Source organism: Lingula anatina, chromosome 1 (assembly GCF_051362555.1).
Source record: "Lingula anatina isolate TDL-2025a chromosome 1, LinAna3.0, whole genome shotgun sequence".
Taxonomy (NCBI): domain Eukaryota; kingdom Metazoa; phylum Brachiopoda; class Lingulata; order Lingulida; family Lingulidae; genus Lingula; species Lingula anatina.
In genome coordinates, this window is record NC_141767.1 from 18,131,240 (window position 1) to 18,148,957 (window position 17,718).

A 17,718-nucleotide genomic window follows, 5' to 3' on the forward strand; every position below is an offset into this window, starting at 1 on the left:
CACTGTCAGCAATAAATGCATTAACTCCAAAAATTAAAGGAATAACTTTCATAATTTTTCCTAGGTATGTTATTTGTATTGCTTTGGAATAATTCTTGAAGGTTTAATATGTTGAAGTAACCCTTCGGTCTCCATAGATTATATCAGTGTTTTTGTGTTACTAGTATATTTAATGCAAGGCCCTGTTTATTATTTTACTGATGAAAGCCGTGACAACGTTTGCCCATACCCTGCCTGCAAAATTCTTCCAATCTCCACAAAATGCATGAACTTTGTCACCCTTGATATTCAATAGCATCAAGGTACGTGGTTCCGGCTGATATGAGACTGGTTACAATGTTACAACAAAGAGTTACGTAATACTTGCAGCCGTTGGTAAAGTGTTATGGCTGCTTGGTCGGGCGGGTGAACTGGTGCACGCAGGGGCTGTTTTCACAAGCTGATGTGTAGACTGAGAGTACTTGGTTCTTATGAAGATAGGTCAGAGTTTGAGGAACATTTGGAAGAGTTCTGGAAAACCATTAGGATGATACAGTCATAAAAATAACTTGTAAAAGTAAGCAGATGCTGTTTATGTTTCTTGGTAGATCTGATAATTAGTCCAAGTAGTCGTACTTAAGGTGTTAAAAGTAAACAAAGATGCAGGTGTAACTGCCTATAACTTTAGGTTAAACATCACTTTTGATAGTAAGGACTAAGTGGTACCCCTTCTGTGTGTATGAGAAACTGTAGAATTTTTTTTCTTGTCTGTAACACATGAGGTGGATAGGTTGAATTTGGTGGTCATTGTTGTTATTTGATGTTTATATACATGTTAGATAGAAGTCGAAGGTTTTCTGATTTTGTCAAAATACTGTACCAGCTACAGCTGAAGTGTGTAATAGATGCTGCATTCCATGTAATCTTATCCAAAGATAATATTAATTTCAGTAACAGCAGTGTAAAATATGATCTTTGTGCATATTTCCTATGCAATTATCACAACACTGTGGGATGTTATTGTAGCAGTTTGTGTTATATACTGTCTCTTGATTATTTTTAGGACGCTGAAAATGTATTTTGCACCTGTTGTAGCATAGTGTTCTTCTTGTATGAGAGCCTGAGAGTCTATGACCTTGTATATAGATATGGCAAGGTTTTTCCAATTGTCGTGTGCCACTTGTGCTATGTCCGTCTTATATTTATCAGCTAAAGTTTTTAATAAGCCTTATACTTTCAGAGTGGAATGTTTACAGGGCTGTTTGTGGATTCTGTCATGTTTTAGTATAAATTTGACTTTCAGTGGCAATCAGTACCACAAGTATTTTCCAGTCTAATCTCCTAATTTTTATGTTGATACAGCTTGTTTGCCAAACTGAGAAAACATTCTGGCTTATAAAAAAGAATTGGGCTTGAAACAAGTTTCTGTAGATGATTGCATGAGTAGTGGCTTTTAATTAGAATTTTTAAAGGTTGATATTGAAATTCGAGATCATTGGGAAAAGGAAATGACATGTTATGTTACAATGAATTATTCCTTTCTTGTCACTAATACTCCTGCAACGGCTATGTTGCTATGGCAATGTATTATTTTCTTTTAGAATTAAGACAGTATATTACCTGTCAAATTCTCATGGTGAATTTTCCTTCTAGGTAACGATAACTGAGAAAGATATATTTAATGCTTAACCAAACCAATATTTGACAATCACTTTCTCTAATAGATCATGATATCATAGATATAACATTTATTGCCTTATTTAATTTCTTGCCTCAAAAGATGTGATATATATTAATTTCCCTTTTGTTATTAGAATTATCTTTTTTTTTTGTCAGTATCCCCAATTTCCTGTGTGCGCTGATGATCCTGCAGCTTTGTAGCCCACACCACTGCATTGTGTCAGGTTAATGTTGCTGGTGCACTTTTATATATTCTTTCACTGATGCCATCTAGTTGACTTGTGTGGAAATTGTAGCATACTGTTTTGTCGTCGTGAGCGTCGCAACTGTATAGGACTCTGTGCTACCACTGACACAAATTATCTCTGTTGACCATTGTGACTGTGATCATTTACTGGGTCTTTTTCTCCATTTCGCTTCAGAAAAATGAATTCACAAACACGTGAACCCGATCCTGATGCGATCAAAATGTTTGTTGGCCAGGTGCCAAGGTCCATGGACGAGGATGATCTGAAACAAATGTTCTCAGAGTTTGGTGAAGTCCATTCATTGAACGTGCTACGAGACAAAGCAACAGGACAGAGCAAAGGTAAGACAGTGGGTACCAGCTCTCCTTACAAAAACTACAGTAAGGAAGAGCTTTAATTATTGTTTGATAAAAATAATTGAAAAGAATTAGAAAAAATATATGTGAGGATGATTTTTTATGTTAAGAATGTAAAACTATTTTACTGTTTAGAATCTGTAGTTACAGAAGTGCACAAGCTCAAATGTTGAATTTTACATGAAAGTAAAAAGTGAAGTCTTTGAAAGATAACCATACCTGTCTTTTGTATGGTTAAGCTTAAGTTTGACATTGATAACTGACATTGGCTATGAAAATACTCTTATTTATGTATCAGATATAACTGACAGCAGCAGTCACTATCAGAATTCTTTTTAAACACCTATCTGTCATTCACTGAGGTCATTAACCAGCTGTCTTTTTTTATAACTGGCCATTGTATAAGAAAAAAGTTTTTATTGCAGCAGGATCGTATATAGCACTTAATTAAAAATTTATGAAAATGTGTAATTTGGGAAACAAAAAATGTATCAGTTGCATATGTATAAAGTCTGAAAGAAAAAGATGATTCAGTTATTTTGTCAACATTTTTTAAAACAATTTTCCAGGTTGTTGTTTTGTGACATTTTTCACAAGGAAGGCAGCGCTAGAAGCTCAAAATGCTTTACACAATATCAAAACAATGCCAGGGGTAAGTACTTTTTGTCATTGTAAACACAATTCAATTTACACTGTTAATTGACCTCACTCTTTAAGAAGCAGAAGTGCATTATATTAGCACATGAACTTTTTCTGAGCTTGGATTTTATTATCCTCTTTTTGACTGCAAAGCAGATAAATGTTAATCGTCAGCGTAAAATCTATCTTCTGAATACACTGTCTTGCTGTTAACTAGTTTGGTAATATTAAGATAAATATGTTCTTGTTGTTGGCCAACAAATGATAAACAACTTGTTATGCTTGTGGTGGTTGAATGATATTTTTTATTGGAAACTCTACCAAGCCAGGGTTCCTAACAGCTATTACTAGAAAGGTCAGGTACCTGGTACTCTCTCGTAAAATTGGGTTTGGGTATGAAAAAAACTTCTTGGTAATTACAGACATTAAAAAAAAAGTAGTAATAACTAAATTTTGCTGTGACCGTAGATAAGTTCAATACACCAAATGCCATCAGTTTGGAACGGGCAGTGAAAATGTAAGATTATCTTTTCCTTCTCTCGTTCCCTCCCTTTCTCCTGTTTTTATCCAACACACATGCACATGCACACACACGCACACACACACACCTTTCAAACCACAGATAAAATCAGTTGGGTGAAGGAGATGTACATTACTACCACAGATGAGAGAGGCCCACTCCTTATTTGGTCAAATGGTTTGGGGTGTGATGGCAGGAATTAATGGAAGCTATGATATCTTCCTCTTTTCATCTCTTCAGTTTTAACCATATATATCAGGTATTTGTGTAGTTTGTGTGACCGGAAAGGACTAGACCTTAATCCTTACATAATGAGCCTAGAACTATTCTTTGAGCATTAATGCTGCTAATCTGGTTTATAAGCATGGTATAAGGCACCAAATTTTTCAAAGAAATTTGGACCATGTGAAAAAAAAGAATGTTTTTTATGTTTGCCAGATTGCCATCTGTTTTGCTATGTAACTTTTGATACTGATAGACTGTGGAGCACCGAACTTGCCTCTGAACTAGCTGTCAAACCTAAAAAAACTTAATGGTCATTTAGCAGGTCGCTTTTTTTGTGGTCTCAGTTTCAGTGCACTTTTCTCAAACCAAGTTCCTTGCTATTAAATGCCACTCAAACATATTTTTAAGCCCTTGAAAATACAAGAAGCAACTGCTAGAAGTGACTAAACATTTTGGCCTTCTTTATGGGATTTTAGGAAAAAAACATCTTTTATCTTTTCACTTTTAGGATGTATTTGTTACTATAACATTTGTTATAGTAACATTGTTGTTGTTCCTATCTAATAAAGGTTTAAAGGAAGTAGATGGCAACAAAATGAAGTGGAAAATGAAAATGTTTGAGGAAATGACAATGTTGCATGGGAAATTATATTTATGTAACTAAACTTCAATATTGACCAAGGATAAGAATAATGAAATAGTTCTCTTACTGGTAGAGAGCCACCATCTTTGAAGCACTTTGAATGCTTTAGATTGATAGCAATAAATGACCTCTGAATCATTTTCAAAACAGATCAACAGCCTAATTATTTGATAAAGATTTGTGGAATGAAGCCATTAAACTATCAAAGCATTTTATAAAGTTGTTTAGGAGCTCAGAGATAGAAGTTGATGTCCTGTAATTTTGCACTGAAGAGCTGAGTGTCCAATTTTCTTTATAAATGAACACAGCTGTATAATGAAGCACAAAACCAATGCAGCGTGATTTACCCATAGGAGAGACTTATCATGTCGTTGTACAATACTCCGTGCTAAGTGGGGAATTGATAAGCGAAAGGCTTCTGATAAAGCAAGGGTCTCAAACTGGTGCTAATATTCCTGTTTAATGACATTTTATATCACCTCTTGGATGACTATTGAATACCAGACACTGTGTTTGAGTATGTTTTCTAAACTAGAATATGTGGAGACTGGCAATCCTTTATCTGTTCTTGTGTTACAGTGTTCATAGTCTCTTCATAGTCTCTTGAGATACTTCTTTATGCAGGACTAATATCCTTAATGTAGGGACTCATGCAAGGATTTCACGAAGAAACTAAATAATCCGCACTAGCGATGGCACAGGTTAAAGATGCATATCTTAATATGACTACCACCACCACATGCAATCTGCTCATCACAAGAATTTTGACTGAGGAATCCATATATCTTCTACAGACAAACCTAATTTTTTCAATGTAAGGGATTGTAGGTAGTATAAGACATTTTCCTGGGATCCTCAGTGATTTTCCAGTGCTGATTGATGATCTCTCTAGTGCCAAGTGCCACATACCCTGTAAATACCAGTTTTTAAGATTACTTTTTAAGGCCTTATCTTGTGCTAGTTACATGCTTTTACAGGTGAAATTGTCATTTTTTAAATAGGGGAGGGGGGCTGTGAGTTCATAACATGAAGGGTCTAGGCAGGATGAAATGTGCCATTAGACACTAATACACGCTATCTAAAAAGAAATGGGAAGATTTAAGACAATGAATATACTAAATACTACCCCTTTAATTAGTGTATTGTATGCCAGTTAATACAAAATAGATGTTGTACCATTGAATGAAGCAAGGAAAATCATTAATTTAAGTGATTTTAAACCAGATGAAATGGATATTTGTATCTAAATGTTGCCACTTTGCGTGTTTATGTACACTTTAAGGAATTGCTTTTAATGGGTGTTGTATAGATGGTTTCTGTTTTCTGAGTATGTAGTGTCTGCCATATTAAGCACTCAATAATTGGATGATGATGATTCTACTCCTGACGCCAGTTTCACCTTCCATATACATCCGCATTGATGTCACACATCCTGCAGTTGCCATGGCAACTCATTATTTAACAGTTGCTGTGACAACCTTATCACAGTGTGTGCATAAATCAAGCTGCTGGTATTTACCCAGAATATGTGTAATGAACTGTTATTGCACAGAACAATGAGACCTGCTATCTGTCAAATGTTAATTCTCAGTCAAAGTGAAATGGGGAAATCAGCGGAGCTGAAGAAATGGCATATGAATGCCACATTCAGTCTTATTTTCTTACTAATTGGTGTTTGATGTATGGTGCCCACAGTTCCATTGATAAGGAAAATATCATCACAGGTCCTTTGTGACAGTATTGATAACATCTTCCTGGAATTAACGGCAGGCTATTGTGTTTTTAGATAGGCCTTTGTTTTTCTGTCCTTCCTTTGCAAATTGACTTAATGTGACAAAGTTGTTCTGGGGGGATGTATGCCACAGTGTGGTTTATTACAGGGAAAGAAGATGTTTCAGAAATCTTTTTTGTTCCTTTATAAAATGATCAATCTATTTTTGGGGTATGTGAATGTGTGTATCTTCTGATTTTAAATTGTGACAAAACTTTCTGTAAATGTGATTATACACATTTTCGGAATAACTGTTAGAATTAGTTAACATGACTAAGTTATGTTGTGATATAAGCATGAGTTTTTTCTTTTGTTTAAAAATAATTTACAGATTAATAACATGCTTTTTACTTATTATTTTAGATGCATCATCCTATACAGATGAAACCTGCAGACAGTGAAAAAAGAAATGGTAAGCATATTTCTGCTGTTTTGCTTGCATACTGTATACAGATAGCATGGCATAATGAGCTAACAGAGACTCGTTGTCTGTTAAAAGGTAGGAAGGGGGGGGGGGGGGGGCAACATTTGGCCAAATTAAAGTTAACAGCTGTTTCTGTGCTTTAGTGCTGATTGAGTCCAAGAGGAATTTATTTTGATTTAGGAAAATATGTTAACTTTTCCCAAATTGAATACCAATCAGCAGTACACAATCGAGTAATTTTTTTTCCTTAGGCCTGAATGAAGTTTATTTGATAAATTATGAAATAATTTCACATCATCAAAAATTTTGTGCTACCATGATGCAAGCAATTGTCATCAGTACAAGTACCTGTTTTTTTCTTGACAAGCTGTCATATCCAGCACTGCGTCTCATTTAACACAACAAACTACCGCGCCCAACAGTATTGCTTCCCAGCTTGGTAACCCACATCATGCACCATGCTAAACCAATTACGGAAACAGAATCGCAATGACATGTAACAATGGCTGTGGGGAGAAATGGAAGTGCTTTGAACTCTTAAAAGGGTCAGTTTTCATTGAGCACTTCAAGGTTCCCTATTAACGGTCTTATATTGTCTTGAAGAAAATGCCTCCTTATCTGTTGTTTTCTCTAGCCTTGACAGTTGGTGGTGGTGGTGGTGGGGGGGGGGGGGGATTTTTTTTTTTTTTTTTTTTTGTTTCACCCTATGAAGGTAACTATAACGATGATGACCATTCAGAAACCTTTACCTAATTGTTTAATTTCACAAAATTCTTAATATTTTGAAATAATGTTTTTTTTTAGATTAAATACTAAGCTCCTAACATATTGGTTTACATTTGAACAGTTGGCATGGTGGTAAAAGGAGGAAAAATATCACATAATGTGCTTTCTATGACATGTAGTTTCTAAGCTATGGAGACTAGTTTATATGCAGGCAATTAGTTCTAGGGAGTTGAAGTTTGCTCTCTGACTAAGCTGGTGGAAATCAACTGGTGCATGCCTGCCACACACCACTGCATGGTACAAAATAGAATCATGACTAACCACCAACAGATGCAAATCCAATTTGACCACTTTTTACCAGAATCAAAAATTATAACATCTGACTAGACAAGCTCACGAACTGCTTAAAATGCAATTACGAGAAAAAGGTATGTTTGTCCTATCTTTCACCCCCTAGATTTTTTTTGGGGGAAAGGGGAGGTAGATAGTTATGAATATCAAAAGATTTTGCCCATCGAACTGTAAAGGGTTTCTATGGCTTTTCATTCAAGAAATGATTGTGGTGTTTTTTTCTTCTTGTTGGTTAGCAATAAAGTCTTGTCAGAATTAAAAAAGGTTCAATTAACCCAACTGTTGACCTCTACTTGGTCACGCATCCATTTGCTGTAATTAAGAATGAACTGAGTGACCTAACTGCCTATACTTGAAAAAGCATTGTCATAATCAAATTTCCTCCGTAATCAGTCGATTTATTCACATATTCTTGGATTAATTCCATGGCATATATGTGATTGACATGGATATGCACACAGCAATTATTGTCAGCTTTCTCCATTTAAGCTGTCGCCAGGCTGATAGTTATCTTGAAGTGGCACTGTTGAAGTTCGTGACACTTCAATGTCACCCTTGTTAACTTTCATATCTAAGTTACTCTGGCATCTATCTAGCCAAGTGTCCAAATATTACAGCCCTACCCCCATTAGATCTCAAAGAGGTCGTTATCATTGTAGGATTTTAACCATGGAACAATATTTCTTTCTTTAATTGCTGAGATGACCTGAGTGACAAGAAGGAGGGGGTGTGCCTGTGTGGAGAAAGGGAAACAATCTATCATGGAAGTGATTTCATGCAAAGTACATCATGTACTTGATGTACAAGCTTTCATATGTGCTGAGCTGCTTTTAAATTAAAACCCCATATGATATATAACATGTGAAATGGACTTTTCTAGACAATATATTTAGAGTTAAATGGCAGAATTGTAAATTGAGGAAGTTGCTACTATGTTTTCCCTTTTGTGAATACTGTCGTGTCTGGATTCATGCAGAATGGCAAAGTGTGTTGTAGCTATCCATGTTGGTCAATATAACTTTCTGTAGCTGGTTAGTTAAGGCATAGGAGGAATTTTATCTAAAAATGAGCACATTTTTTGGTAGATGGTAGTTTGGTATGATTTACGTATGATGTATGAACTGCACTGCCATGCAGAGGTGATTGGTTCATGGCCTAGTTAAATTCCACTTTTTAAAATAACATGAGTCAGTGCTGGGCCCCTCAGGATGTGTTTTGAGTTCTCCTTGCTATAGGACACAAGATAAATACATTTGAGGTAACTTATTAGGTTATGTATGGTGTCTAGATGAAGATAATTTCAGTGAACAAATGAGTGTAAGAAAGTAATGGATTTGGTTTAGGTATATTACCTAAAAATGGTAGTAGGGAGGGCATTGCTTAATTAAAAAGGGAGGTTGGATGTGTACTATTTGCGAAAAAAAAAAGAGCTTTTCACTAATAGGTGACTTCCATTTTTTGCGAGTCAAAAAGAAAAAACACATGGCACATAAAAATATCAAAATTGGACGATATTGAAAAAAAATTTGGGGGGGGGGGGCAAGAGAAGGTTAAAATGGCATATATTTGGATACACTTGTTGAACTTATTGAAAAAGGTGTGGCTGAGATTAGACACCAATAGAAAAGTATGGTATTTGAGATTAGTTCATTGTATTAAGTATTTCACACCTGTTAATTAGTTAAATCACCACACTAACTTTGAAGCCTAATTTATCATGACATTGCATGTGACATGATGTGAGACAGTTTTCCAATATCTTTCCATTTTTTGCAAATCTGATTTTTTTTTCTAGAGCTTGTCTGAAAGCTAGCACGATGTTGAATTGAGACCAGTTAATGATACAACCATAAGGTCATCATCAACAAAGTGGGAATCCATACAAATATTGGCATTTATCTAGAGTTTTTCTGCATAGTTAGTGAACTGAGGTTGGGAGATGATTAACTTTTCAACTGATATGTAATTCCTATTAACCTTTTTATCTACAAATGTAAGCAGTACTTGAAGGTGGCTGGAGCATTTTTTTTTTTGCTAATTATGATCTAAAGCAAAGTTTTATTTATATCAAAAATAGTTAAATTATCCTTTTAACCAGTTTATTTATTTATTTATTTATTTATTTATTTATTTATTTATTATTATTATTATTATTATTATTATTATTATTATTATTATTATTATTATTATTATTATTATTATGCATCATTTAATGCAATAGCTTTGAATAAACTCTCAGGGTGTTATTCAGTGTCTATTGCATTTGGTTCAATAAAGCATGTTGAGATGAGCTTGGGTTGAGATTGCAGGGGTAGAGTCATTTATTTCTATCAAGCAGACAACCTGTGATTTGTGCTCCTTGGAAGAGTCAGAGGTTAAATATGAAAATGGGTTATTAAGGCTGCCTAGTCCTCCCACAAAGCCTCATTGTCACAGTTGGACAATCAAGACAGACCCTTGGGCAATAAGTTGTGTTTGTGGAACTTCTTATCTATCCATACTTAGATATACACCTTATCTGACTCCAGGCTCTCTCTCCATTTACGTTATTGAAATAGACGGGTTATAATGTCAGGCCATTCTTATCTAATTATCCAGTTGTTTTGTTTTATGTCCAGCCTTGACATTGACCATTCTGTGGACTTTTCAGTCTGGTCAGCAATAATATCCCTTAATCACAGAAAGCCTGGAAGATTTTTCCCAATTTGTTTTGCATAACTGAGTTTTAGAAAAAATTATTCACATAAATGCATAGGTTAAATATTGATGTCAACAAAGCTGTTTAATTTCCCGTTTGTCTTTGAAAAAAAGTGGGATGAAAAGTGATTTTTCGTGTGTTTGTCGAGAATTATTCAGATTATGGTAATGCAAGAAAATACAAATTTCTCTCCCAAGATATGCTCTCTGGCAAAAGTTCACTGGTATTAGCATATGTCGGCCAGTCTTGTCTGGTTATTAGTTATCTGTCAGACAGGTGAAACCGACTGCAAGCATTCAACCTTCAGAAGCCTGCTTACATTTTTCAATTTCCTCTGGTATGACAGGGTAATTATGGCCTTATAAGCAACGCTCATTACTCTGAAGCAGCCCTATACCTCTAATACTTTTCATTCTTGTCAGTATGGCAGATTTTTTTCTGGACTGATCATACCATTCAATTTTTAATCTCCTTTTCCTTTCATCATACAATCAACATTATTATGTGATGTCTATGTGAGATAAATGTTTTATTAGCACTGAGGTATCTGTGAGCTTTAATATTTTCACTGAAAATTTTTTCCATTAATTAATTTCACCAAGTAATAAACAAAAAGGTTAAGCCACTTGATTAAGAGCAATGTATAACAAGTAATATTTTTGGCATTCTGAACTGAACAGTCTGATTTGCAGGTATACTAACTGTAGAAAAGAACAGTTATGATGCAGAAGATAATTTAAAAAGAAGGCTGCAAACTGAACTAAATAAGTAGTGTATAGAAGTGAACAATCATAATGAAGGAAGAAAATTTTTGAAAAAGAATCCCACAAAATATACTGTAGATATATATGTATATGCATGCTTTTTTTTTTTTTTCAAAATCTGCATTTCCAACTACATAATATATTTAACCATATGGCAGTGGCATCTATTACATCTCCTGTCTGTAAGCGCCTGACATTGATGATGGTGCTGACATTCTCGTGTTCTTTCCTGGTTATACAGAACATTTTTTCAGTATCTAGGATGTCATTTCTTCATATCTCACATGGCTTTTCTTATAAGATTTACAATTTTAGGGACACTATGACAGGGTTAAGATAAGGAATAACTGGTCATTGTAAAAATCTGACTTATTGATTATTGCATTAAGTTCTGCTGTGAATGAAAAAAGCAGGGCTTTCATCCAGCAGCTGTCAAAACCTTGTCCAAATCCAAGGCACTGTCTGTATTTGATAATTTTATTTTCATTTTGCTATATAGCTTTTCTCCATGTAAAATCTAACTGCTATTGTTTTCTTTTCTGTTTTTTTCAGTTGAAGAAAGAAAACTGTTTATTGGTATGGTAGCAAAGAAATTGAATGAAAATGACATCAGGATGATGTTTTCTCCATTTGGTCAGATAGAAGAGTGTACAGTTCTCAGGGATCAGAATGGACAGAGCAGAGGTAGGGTTTAGGCAGTGTGTTAGGTGTGACACAGTGTGTTAGGTGTGACACAGTGTGTTAGGTGTGATGCAGTTTGTTAGGTGTGATGCAGTGTGTTGGGTGTGTCCCAGTGTGCTGCATGTGCAAGTGTGTGTGTGTGTGTGTGTGTGTGTGTGTGTGTGTGTGTGTGTGTGTGTGTGCAGATTGTTGAAAAAGACAATATTTGTGGTAGCATTTATTTGACAAACCTTTTGATGTGGTGAAATAACATAACAAATTATAAAGTATTGTGTGTCACTTTGTTGTATGCAATATTATGTTGGGTGTGTTAGTATGATTGATATGGGGATGTTTAATGGCAGTTCTTATAGTTTAGAATGAACTGCTACACAAGAAACAGCTGAGTTGAACTTTATGCAGGGAAGGTCAAACACTATATTTAAGGCTGCATAACCTTTATTCAAGAAGTTTCTGTAGGTCTCTATGCCTGAGAACTATAGTGATGTTAATATATAGCTTCTAGGGGTTTCTCTTAGCATTACTTGTACACTTTTCATTATAATTGTATTTTGGTAGTTTTGCATGAAAAGCTGGATTGGTATTTCCTTGTGTACTTATGGTTTTATGTTGCACATCATGTCAAAAGGTTCTCAGTTACTTAAAAACTTCCAAGGTCCTCTTTAAATTGACCTTAGTATAGCACTTTCATATGGCTCTTTTTCAAACTGTTTTTTTATGTTGGTTGGTTACACAATTTCCCAATTATTTGGCTAGTTTCATATGATCCACTATAAAAAGAAAATTTTGGATATGACATTGATGTTTACATTTTTTCATTCACCAACTTATTGAAAAGCAACTAAAATTTTGTTTCCACAATGAACAGTTATAAAAGAAAGTCAATGACAGGATAGATTTTCCCCATTTTGGGAAGATGTTTGCGGTAAATTGTTTGCCTTCATTTAAAGTTGGCTTCTGTAGAAATTATGAAAGGATATATCAATATAGTCACACTCTGCCCTTTAAACTTTGTGCAGGATCTTTGTATAAGAGGAGCAGCTAATGCAAGAAAGGGTTATTTTCAAGTTTTCTTTAGCATGAATGTCTGCCAATGTGTGTGTGTGTGTGTGTGTGTGTGTGTGTGTGTGTGTGTGTGTGTGTGTGGTTAGAATTTTTGACTTTATTATAGACTAAACAGTGATTGTAAATTACATGTTAACAACAAATGTAAATCAGTGCTACTCATGGATTTTTATATTACCACTACACTGCTTCGTTTGCAACTCATTTTGAAAATCCTTTTTACCATTGCTAATCTTCAAGGAAGTTCGATTTGGAAGAGAAATGAAACCCCACAGATTGTGTGACTTCATTACCTTACTCTCCAGCTTATATTTTCAGGTTGTGCATTTATAACATTTGTATCCAGACAGTGTGCCCAGAACGCAATCAAGGCCATGCATCATTCACAGACAATGGAGGTACAGTACTAATATTATATACTGTTACTTTATATTTAGAACATGTGCACTAAGATGCAGCCTTTAATAATTATCAAGGCCATTCTACAGATGAGAGGAAATACAACACTGTTATCAGGAATAGTTACCTTCAAATTTTGATCAAGAATATTGGTGCTGAAATTGGTGATTTGTGACCAAGTATGCATAATATCTATAAACCTCGATCTTGATAGAACCATGCCCCATAGGAGTCTGTGCTTTCATTTTTGGATATCAGTAAAATGACAAACTTCAGGCACTTAAGGGCCATGGTGTGATAGAGTTATCATATGGGGAAATAAGACAGGTATAATTGAAGGGTACCTTACCTCTGTTGTACAAAAAAGGTTTTTGGACTCCGAGAGTTTTAAAAATTTATTTAAGTATATATACATACCTAAATGAGACACCATTAAGGTATAAAACCTTTGTCAAGATGATCAAAATTTACTCAAGAGATTTAGCCAAAAGACTAGGAAAACAAAATAAATTAGATTTTTTATTTTTTATGTGATGCAACTTAGTTTCCTTGGGCTTACTAGGCTAAGAAATTAGTCAAAAAACTGACTTTAGACTTTCGTGGAAAAGATCCGAGGTCTCCCTGGGTGGTATATTGAATGTGAGGGCTAACAGGGTTCAGGTGGTCAGTGTAGTCCCGTATAGCTGTGATAACATACTCAAATAGGATAGTGAAAGTATTATCCTTGTATGTGGGTTGGGGTACTTTTCGTAGGTTTTCCTTCCTAGTTCTCCATCATTAAATTTGCTTCTCCTGGGATTGGAAATCACATCTTATGATGCTATCAAGATTCAATAGTTCTGTTCATTTAAGTTCATTGTTATCTTTTTATGAAGACCAAGTTAACACTGCCTAAAACCAACCCACAAATTAAAGATATTGATTGGTCACAGATGAATATTTGCCTTCCGACTTCATTGCTCTGCACTTGTGATGCTATTACAAGCACTGCATTATTTTAATTATTAATTCCAGCAATTTATTTGGTGCTTTGTTCAAAATTAACCAGATGTAGAACATCTTTTATAACAAGGCAGGCTGTGAACCATTAATGCCCTCTGAATTGCTGCATTTAGATTGAGTCAGACATTTTAAGGGGGAATTATGTAAGACACAGTTCTGCTGAAAACTGTGGAATTAATGCTGTATCAAATGCTCCATAAAGTTGAATGTACCAGCATTCTGGAAAGTCGGGTCTCAAGTACAAAATAATCTGTCGAAACACAGTTGTTTAGAAATGTTTTTCATAAAGCTTTGATACTTTTTTTCATTTCATGTGCTCAAATTTTTTTACAATAAAAGAGATGTTTCATTTGAACACACGAAAGATATTTCAAATATATATATATATTTATATTGGACTGATGTGAAGAAATTAATGGAAACCAGTTGGTCTGAAAGCACATGCTTCAAATCATTTATTGTTCAACACCCAGTGAAGTGATCAAACAATACACACAGCTGGGAAGTAATCTAGACTGCAATTTTTCTCAGGAAATGACATTTTGCATGTGATTTATATCTTGTAAAAATGCGTGAATGTTTCTCCATTTCTCCTGGCTTGCATGTTGCGCCCAATATATGTGACAAAATAAGTTGACCTGCTTTGGAAAACTTTTAAATTGGTGATAATGCATTTAGAATTGTGGCAGAAGATTTCTGTATTTTAAAATTATCATTATGGGAACACTGTATGTTTGACTTCTCCTTTAAATTTCCCAAATTTAATGGCCCCATAGTTGTCAGTTAAAAGAATATAATCTTAACAATAGCTGATTATAACGAAGAAACATATTACAAATTGCCATAAATTTTTTTTAAAGATCGCCTTTTTTTCTTCCAGGGCTGCTCTGCTCCATTAGTTGTCAAGTTTGCAGACACGGCCAGAGAAAAAGAACAGAAGAAACTACAACAGATTAACGCCACATTACTCAGCAGTTTAGCAAACCTATCAAATCTTAGTGCATTAGGACCACAGTATTTATCGGTACAATACTTAACAGTAAAATCTTATTTATTTACAAATTTTTGATGTACAAACATAAAAAGTTTTTTGTAAATAACTGGCAAGTATGATAATTACTAGTATGCGCATTACCATGGAAATTGTTTTTTTTTTTTTTTTCAGATGTTAACAGTTGCAGCTGGCAACATATGTCAACCTTTCATGAAGTTTCTGTGTAATCCAACCTTGAAATGAATAATCTTATGTACAAATGCATACATAATGTTGCTAGCTTTATGCACAGTATAGCTATAATGCAGGCTTTTTACTCTTTGATGTATACATAGACAAACACACACACACACAAACTGTGCTACGTAGCCAGTCAGTATTTGTGGGTAGAACCATTTGTCACTTATCCCATTTCTTTTTCTTGTCTCTTTTCAGCTCTTACAGAATGCTGCAGCATCTGGGAACCTCAGCAACCTGGGGAATCTCAGTAATTTAGGTGGGTTCTCTTGGTGATCTTGATGGTTTCATGCTTTAACTACCTCACACAGTTTCCTGACCCACAGACAAATGGCATATGGGCTTATTCCACAGGTGGTTTTTGCAACAAATTTAATTTGACAAAAAGGGTTTTTTATGTTGTTAAAGGTGAAAGTTCATTTAATTACATTGCCTTTTATTCCCCACCCTATTTGCACAACCTTTATGTTATATGTATTTTGTCAGAATTGTTAGTGTTTGTGCTGTTTAAATGTCATACAAATGGTGAGGGAACAAACAAAACATATCGCACATAGCTTGAGAAAGAAACTTCTGTCTAGATCAGAAACTTCAAAGACACTCTGGACAGAATGTATGAACCACAAACTGATGTTGCTTTATGTCTCAGATTCTGCTTTTACTGCATTTTAATGACATTAAGAAAAGAGGTTATGGGAATTTTACATTAACTTTGATACACCAACACCATGGCGTTTGCCTGGATTTGAACAAATGAAGTAGAGCCAAGGCCTAAGAAATCCAGACAAGTTCAGTATTCCTGGCCTGTCTTATCAGAGGTTTTTCCTGTCTATGTAGGTGGTCTAAATGCGATGTCTCTCCAGCAGCTTCTAGGTGCGGCAGCTCTTGCCAGCGCATCACAAAATAACTCAGGTAAACATGGTGTCCTACCATAGCTTGCTTGGTCCCCAGAGTGGTGCTGTTTAAGTTCTGTCCTGTCCATTTTTTTCCTTCTTTGTATTTTCATCCAACTTTTTTTTTCTCAACTTCAAAGAATAGCTTGCTGTATTTTTTCTAAATTCTTGTTTTCCGTTTCTTGCTCTATGAACAATTTGCTGCAAGATGAGGTTTGTTCTCACTTTCTGATTTTTTCCAACTTGTCTTTTATCTTCTAGTCTTGCTGTCTTGTTACTCCCTTCAGTGCATTTGTTTCATTATTTTATCTTTTTTTTCTGTATTATTTCCAGACCTTTGTTCAGTATTCCGTTGTTGAATTTTTAGAAAGATTATTTGCTTATTTAATTTAATATATTTGTTTTGTTTTAATGTTTGGTCTGACTGTGTTTACTGGCATCATGCATATGGCAACTAGATTATGCTATGCTTCTGCTGTCGTGGCTTTTTGGCTTAAAGTAATTGAATTTTACAGATTTGAAATTAAAGCATATAATATTGTTAGTTATTCTTAAAGATAGTAGTGGTTGTTCCATAATTTAGTTTCCATATCTTACATGATACCAACAAAATATGTAACATGTTTCACCTTAACCTCGTTAGATGCTGTATTGTCATGTTAAGTACTGTGCTGTACTGTGATATGTGTTTGTGTTTTGTGTAGGCCTAGGAGCTATGGCCTCCAATCTTGCTTCCTCTGCGCAGACTGGCAATCTGATGGCGGCCTCTAGTAATGTTAACAATATGGCGGGAACTCCCGGGACTTCCAACAACACTGGTAATACAACAGGAGCTATTCCTGCTACAGGTACAACCACCCACTGCATGGCACACCTCCCACATGCGAACATTTAATACGGCAATTCAACCAACAGAGGCAGTTAGACTATCCCAAGGTTCAGGACCATTCCGAGGTCTGATTCCGTTCCAGCTTCATCATTTTGAAGTCTCCATATGCACATGCTAGTTGGAGCTTGACCTTTAGCAGCGTGTCTGAGTGAAATTCACAGCACCAATCAGAAACTTCTATTTAGTTATCAGGATTTCATGGTTTCAGTGTAGGGCATGTGATGCAGGTAATAGTCCTGCAATTGGTGCAGTTAACTTCAATCGTTGCTGCTGAAGTTCAGATGTGACAAGTAGGTGTATATGGCAGTTTGAAAATGGAGAAGCTGACTGTTGTCGACTTCGATTCTTGGGCTACAGTGAACCCGACAAAGTGGAAGTAGTGTAGACCATTATCATGCTCAAGGTTCCACAATCAACCATAGCATATGTCAATCTAGAACACCTACCACAGTTATGTAAATCTCATACATATATGTATGAACCATATGCCATAAATGTAGAAATAAGCTCAAGGTCGTATCGCTAGGTCTGAAC

At 35.2% G+C, this 17,718-nt stretch overlaps 1 protein-coding gene across 24 annotated transcripts in view; it reads left to right on the top strand.

Moving 5' to 3' along the window:
* Nucleotides 1-17,718, top strand: part of LOC106153989 (CUGBP Elav-like family member 1) — a 35,690-nt gene that overhangs the window by 5,718 nt on the left and 12,254 nt on the right. For 12 of the 24 annotated variants that reach the window (XM_087001950.1, XM_013528155.2, XM_087001948.1 and 9 more), the window contains exons 2-10: nt 2,082-2,248; nt 2,833-2,915; nt 6,425-6,473; nt 11,577-11,708; nt 13,089-13,168; nt 15,052-15,195; nt 15,601-15,661; nt 16,240-16,314; nt 17,000-17,143. In XM_087001950.1, the coding sequence (XP_086858076.1) occupies nt 2,086-2,248; nt 2,833-2,915; nt 6,425-6,473; nt 11,577-11,708; nt 13,089-13,168; nt 15,052-15,195; nt 15,601-15,661; nt 16,240-16,314; nt 17,000-17,143 (931 nt within the window). In that variant the 5' untranslated portion in view covers nt 2,082-2,085. Of the gene's footprint in view, nt 1-384; nt 557-2,081; nt 2,249-2,832; nt 2,916-6,424; nt 6,474-11,576; nt 11,709-13,088; nt 13,169-15,051; nt 15,196-15,600; nt 15,662-16,239; nt 16,315-16,999; nt 17,144-17,718 lie in introns of those variants that run through there. The other 12 variants (XM_013528164.3, XM_013528169.3, XM_013528170.3 and 9 more) reach the window with 4 other exon arrangements.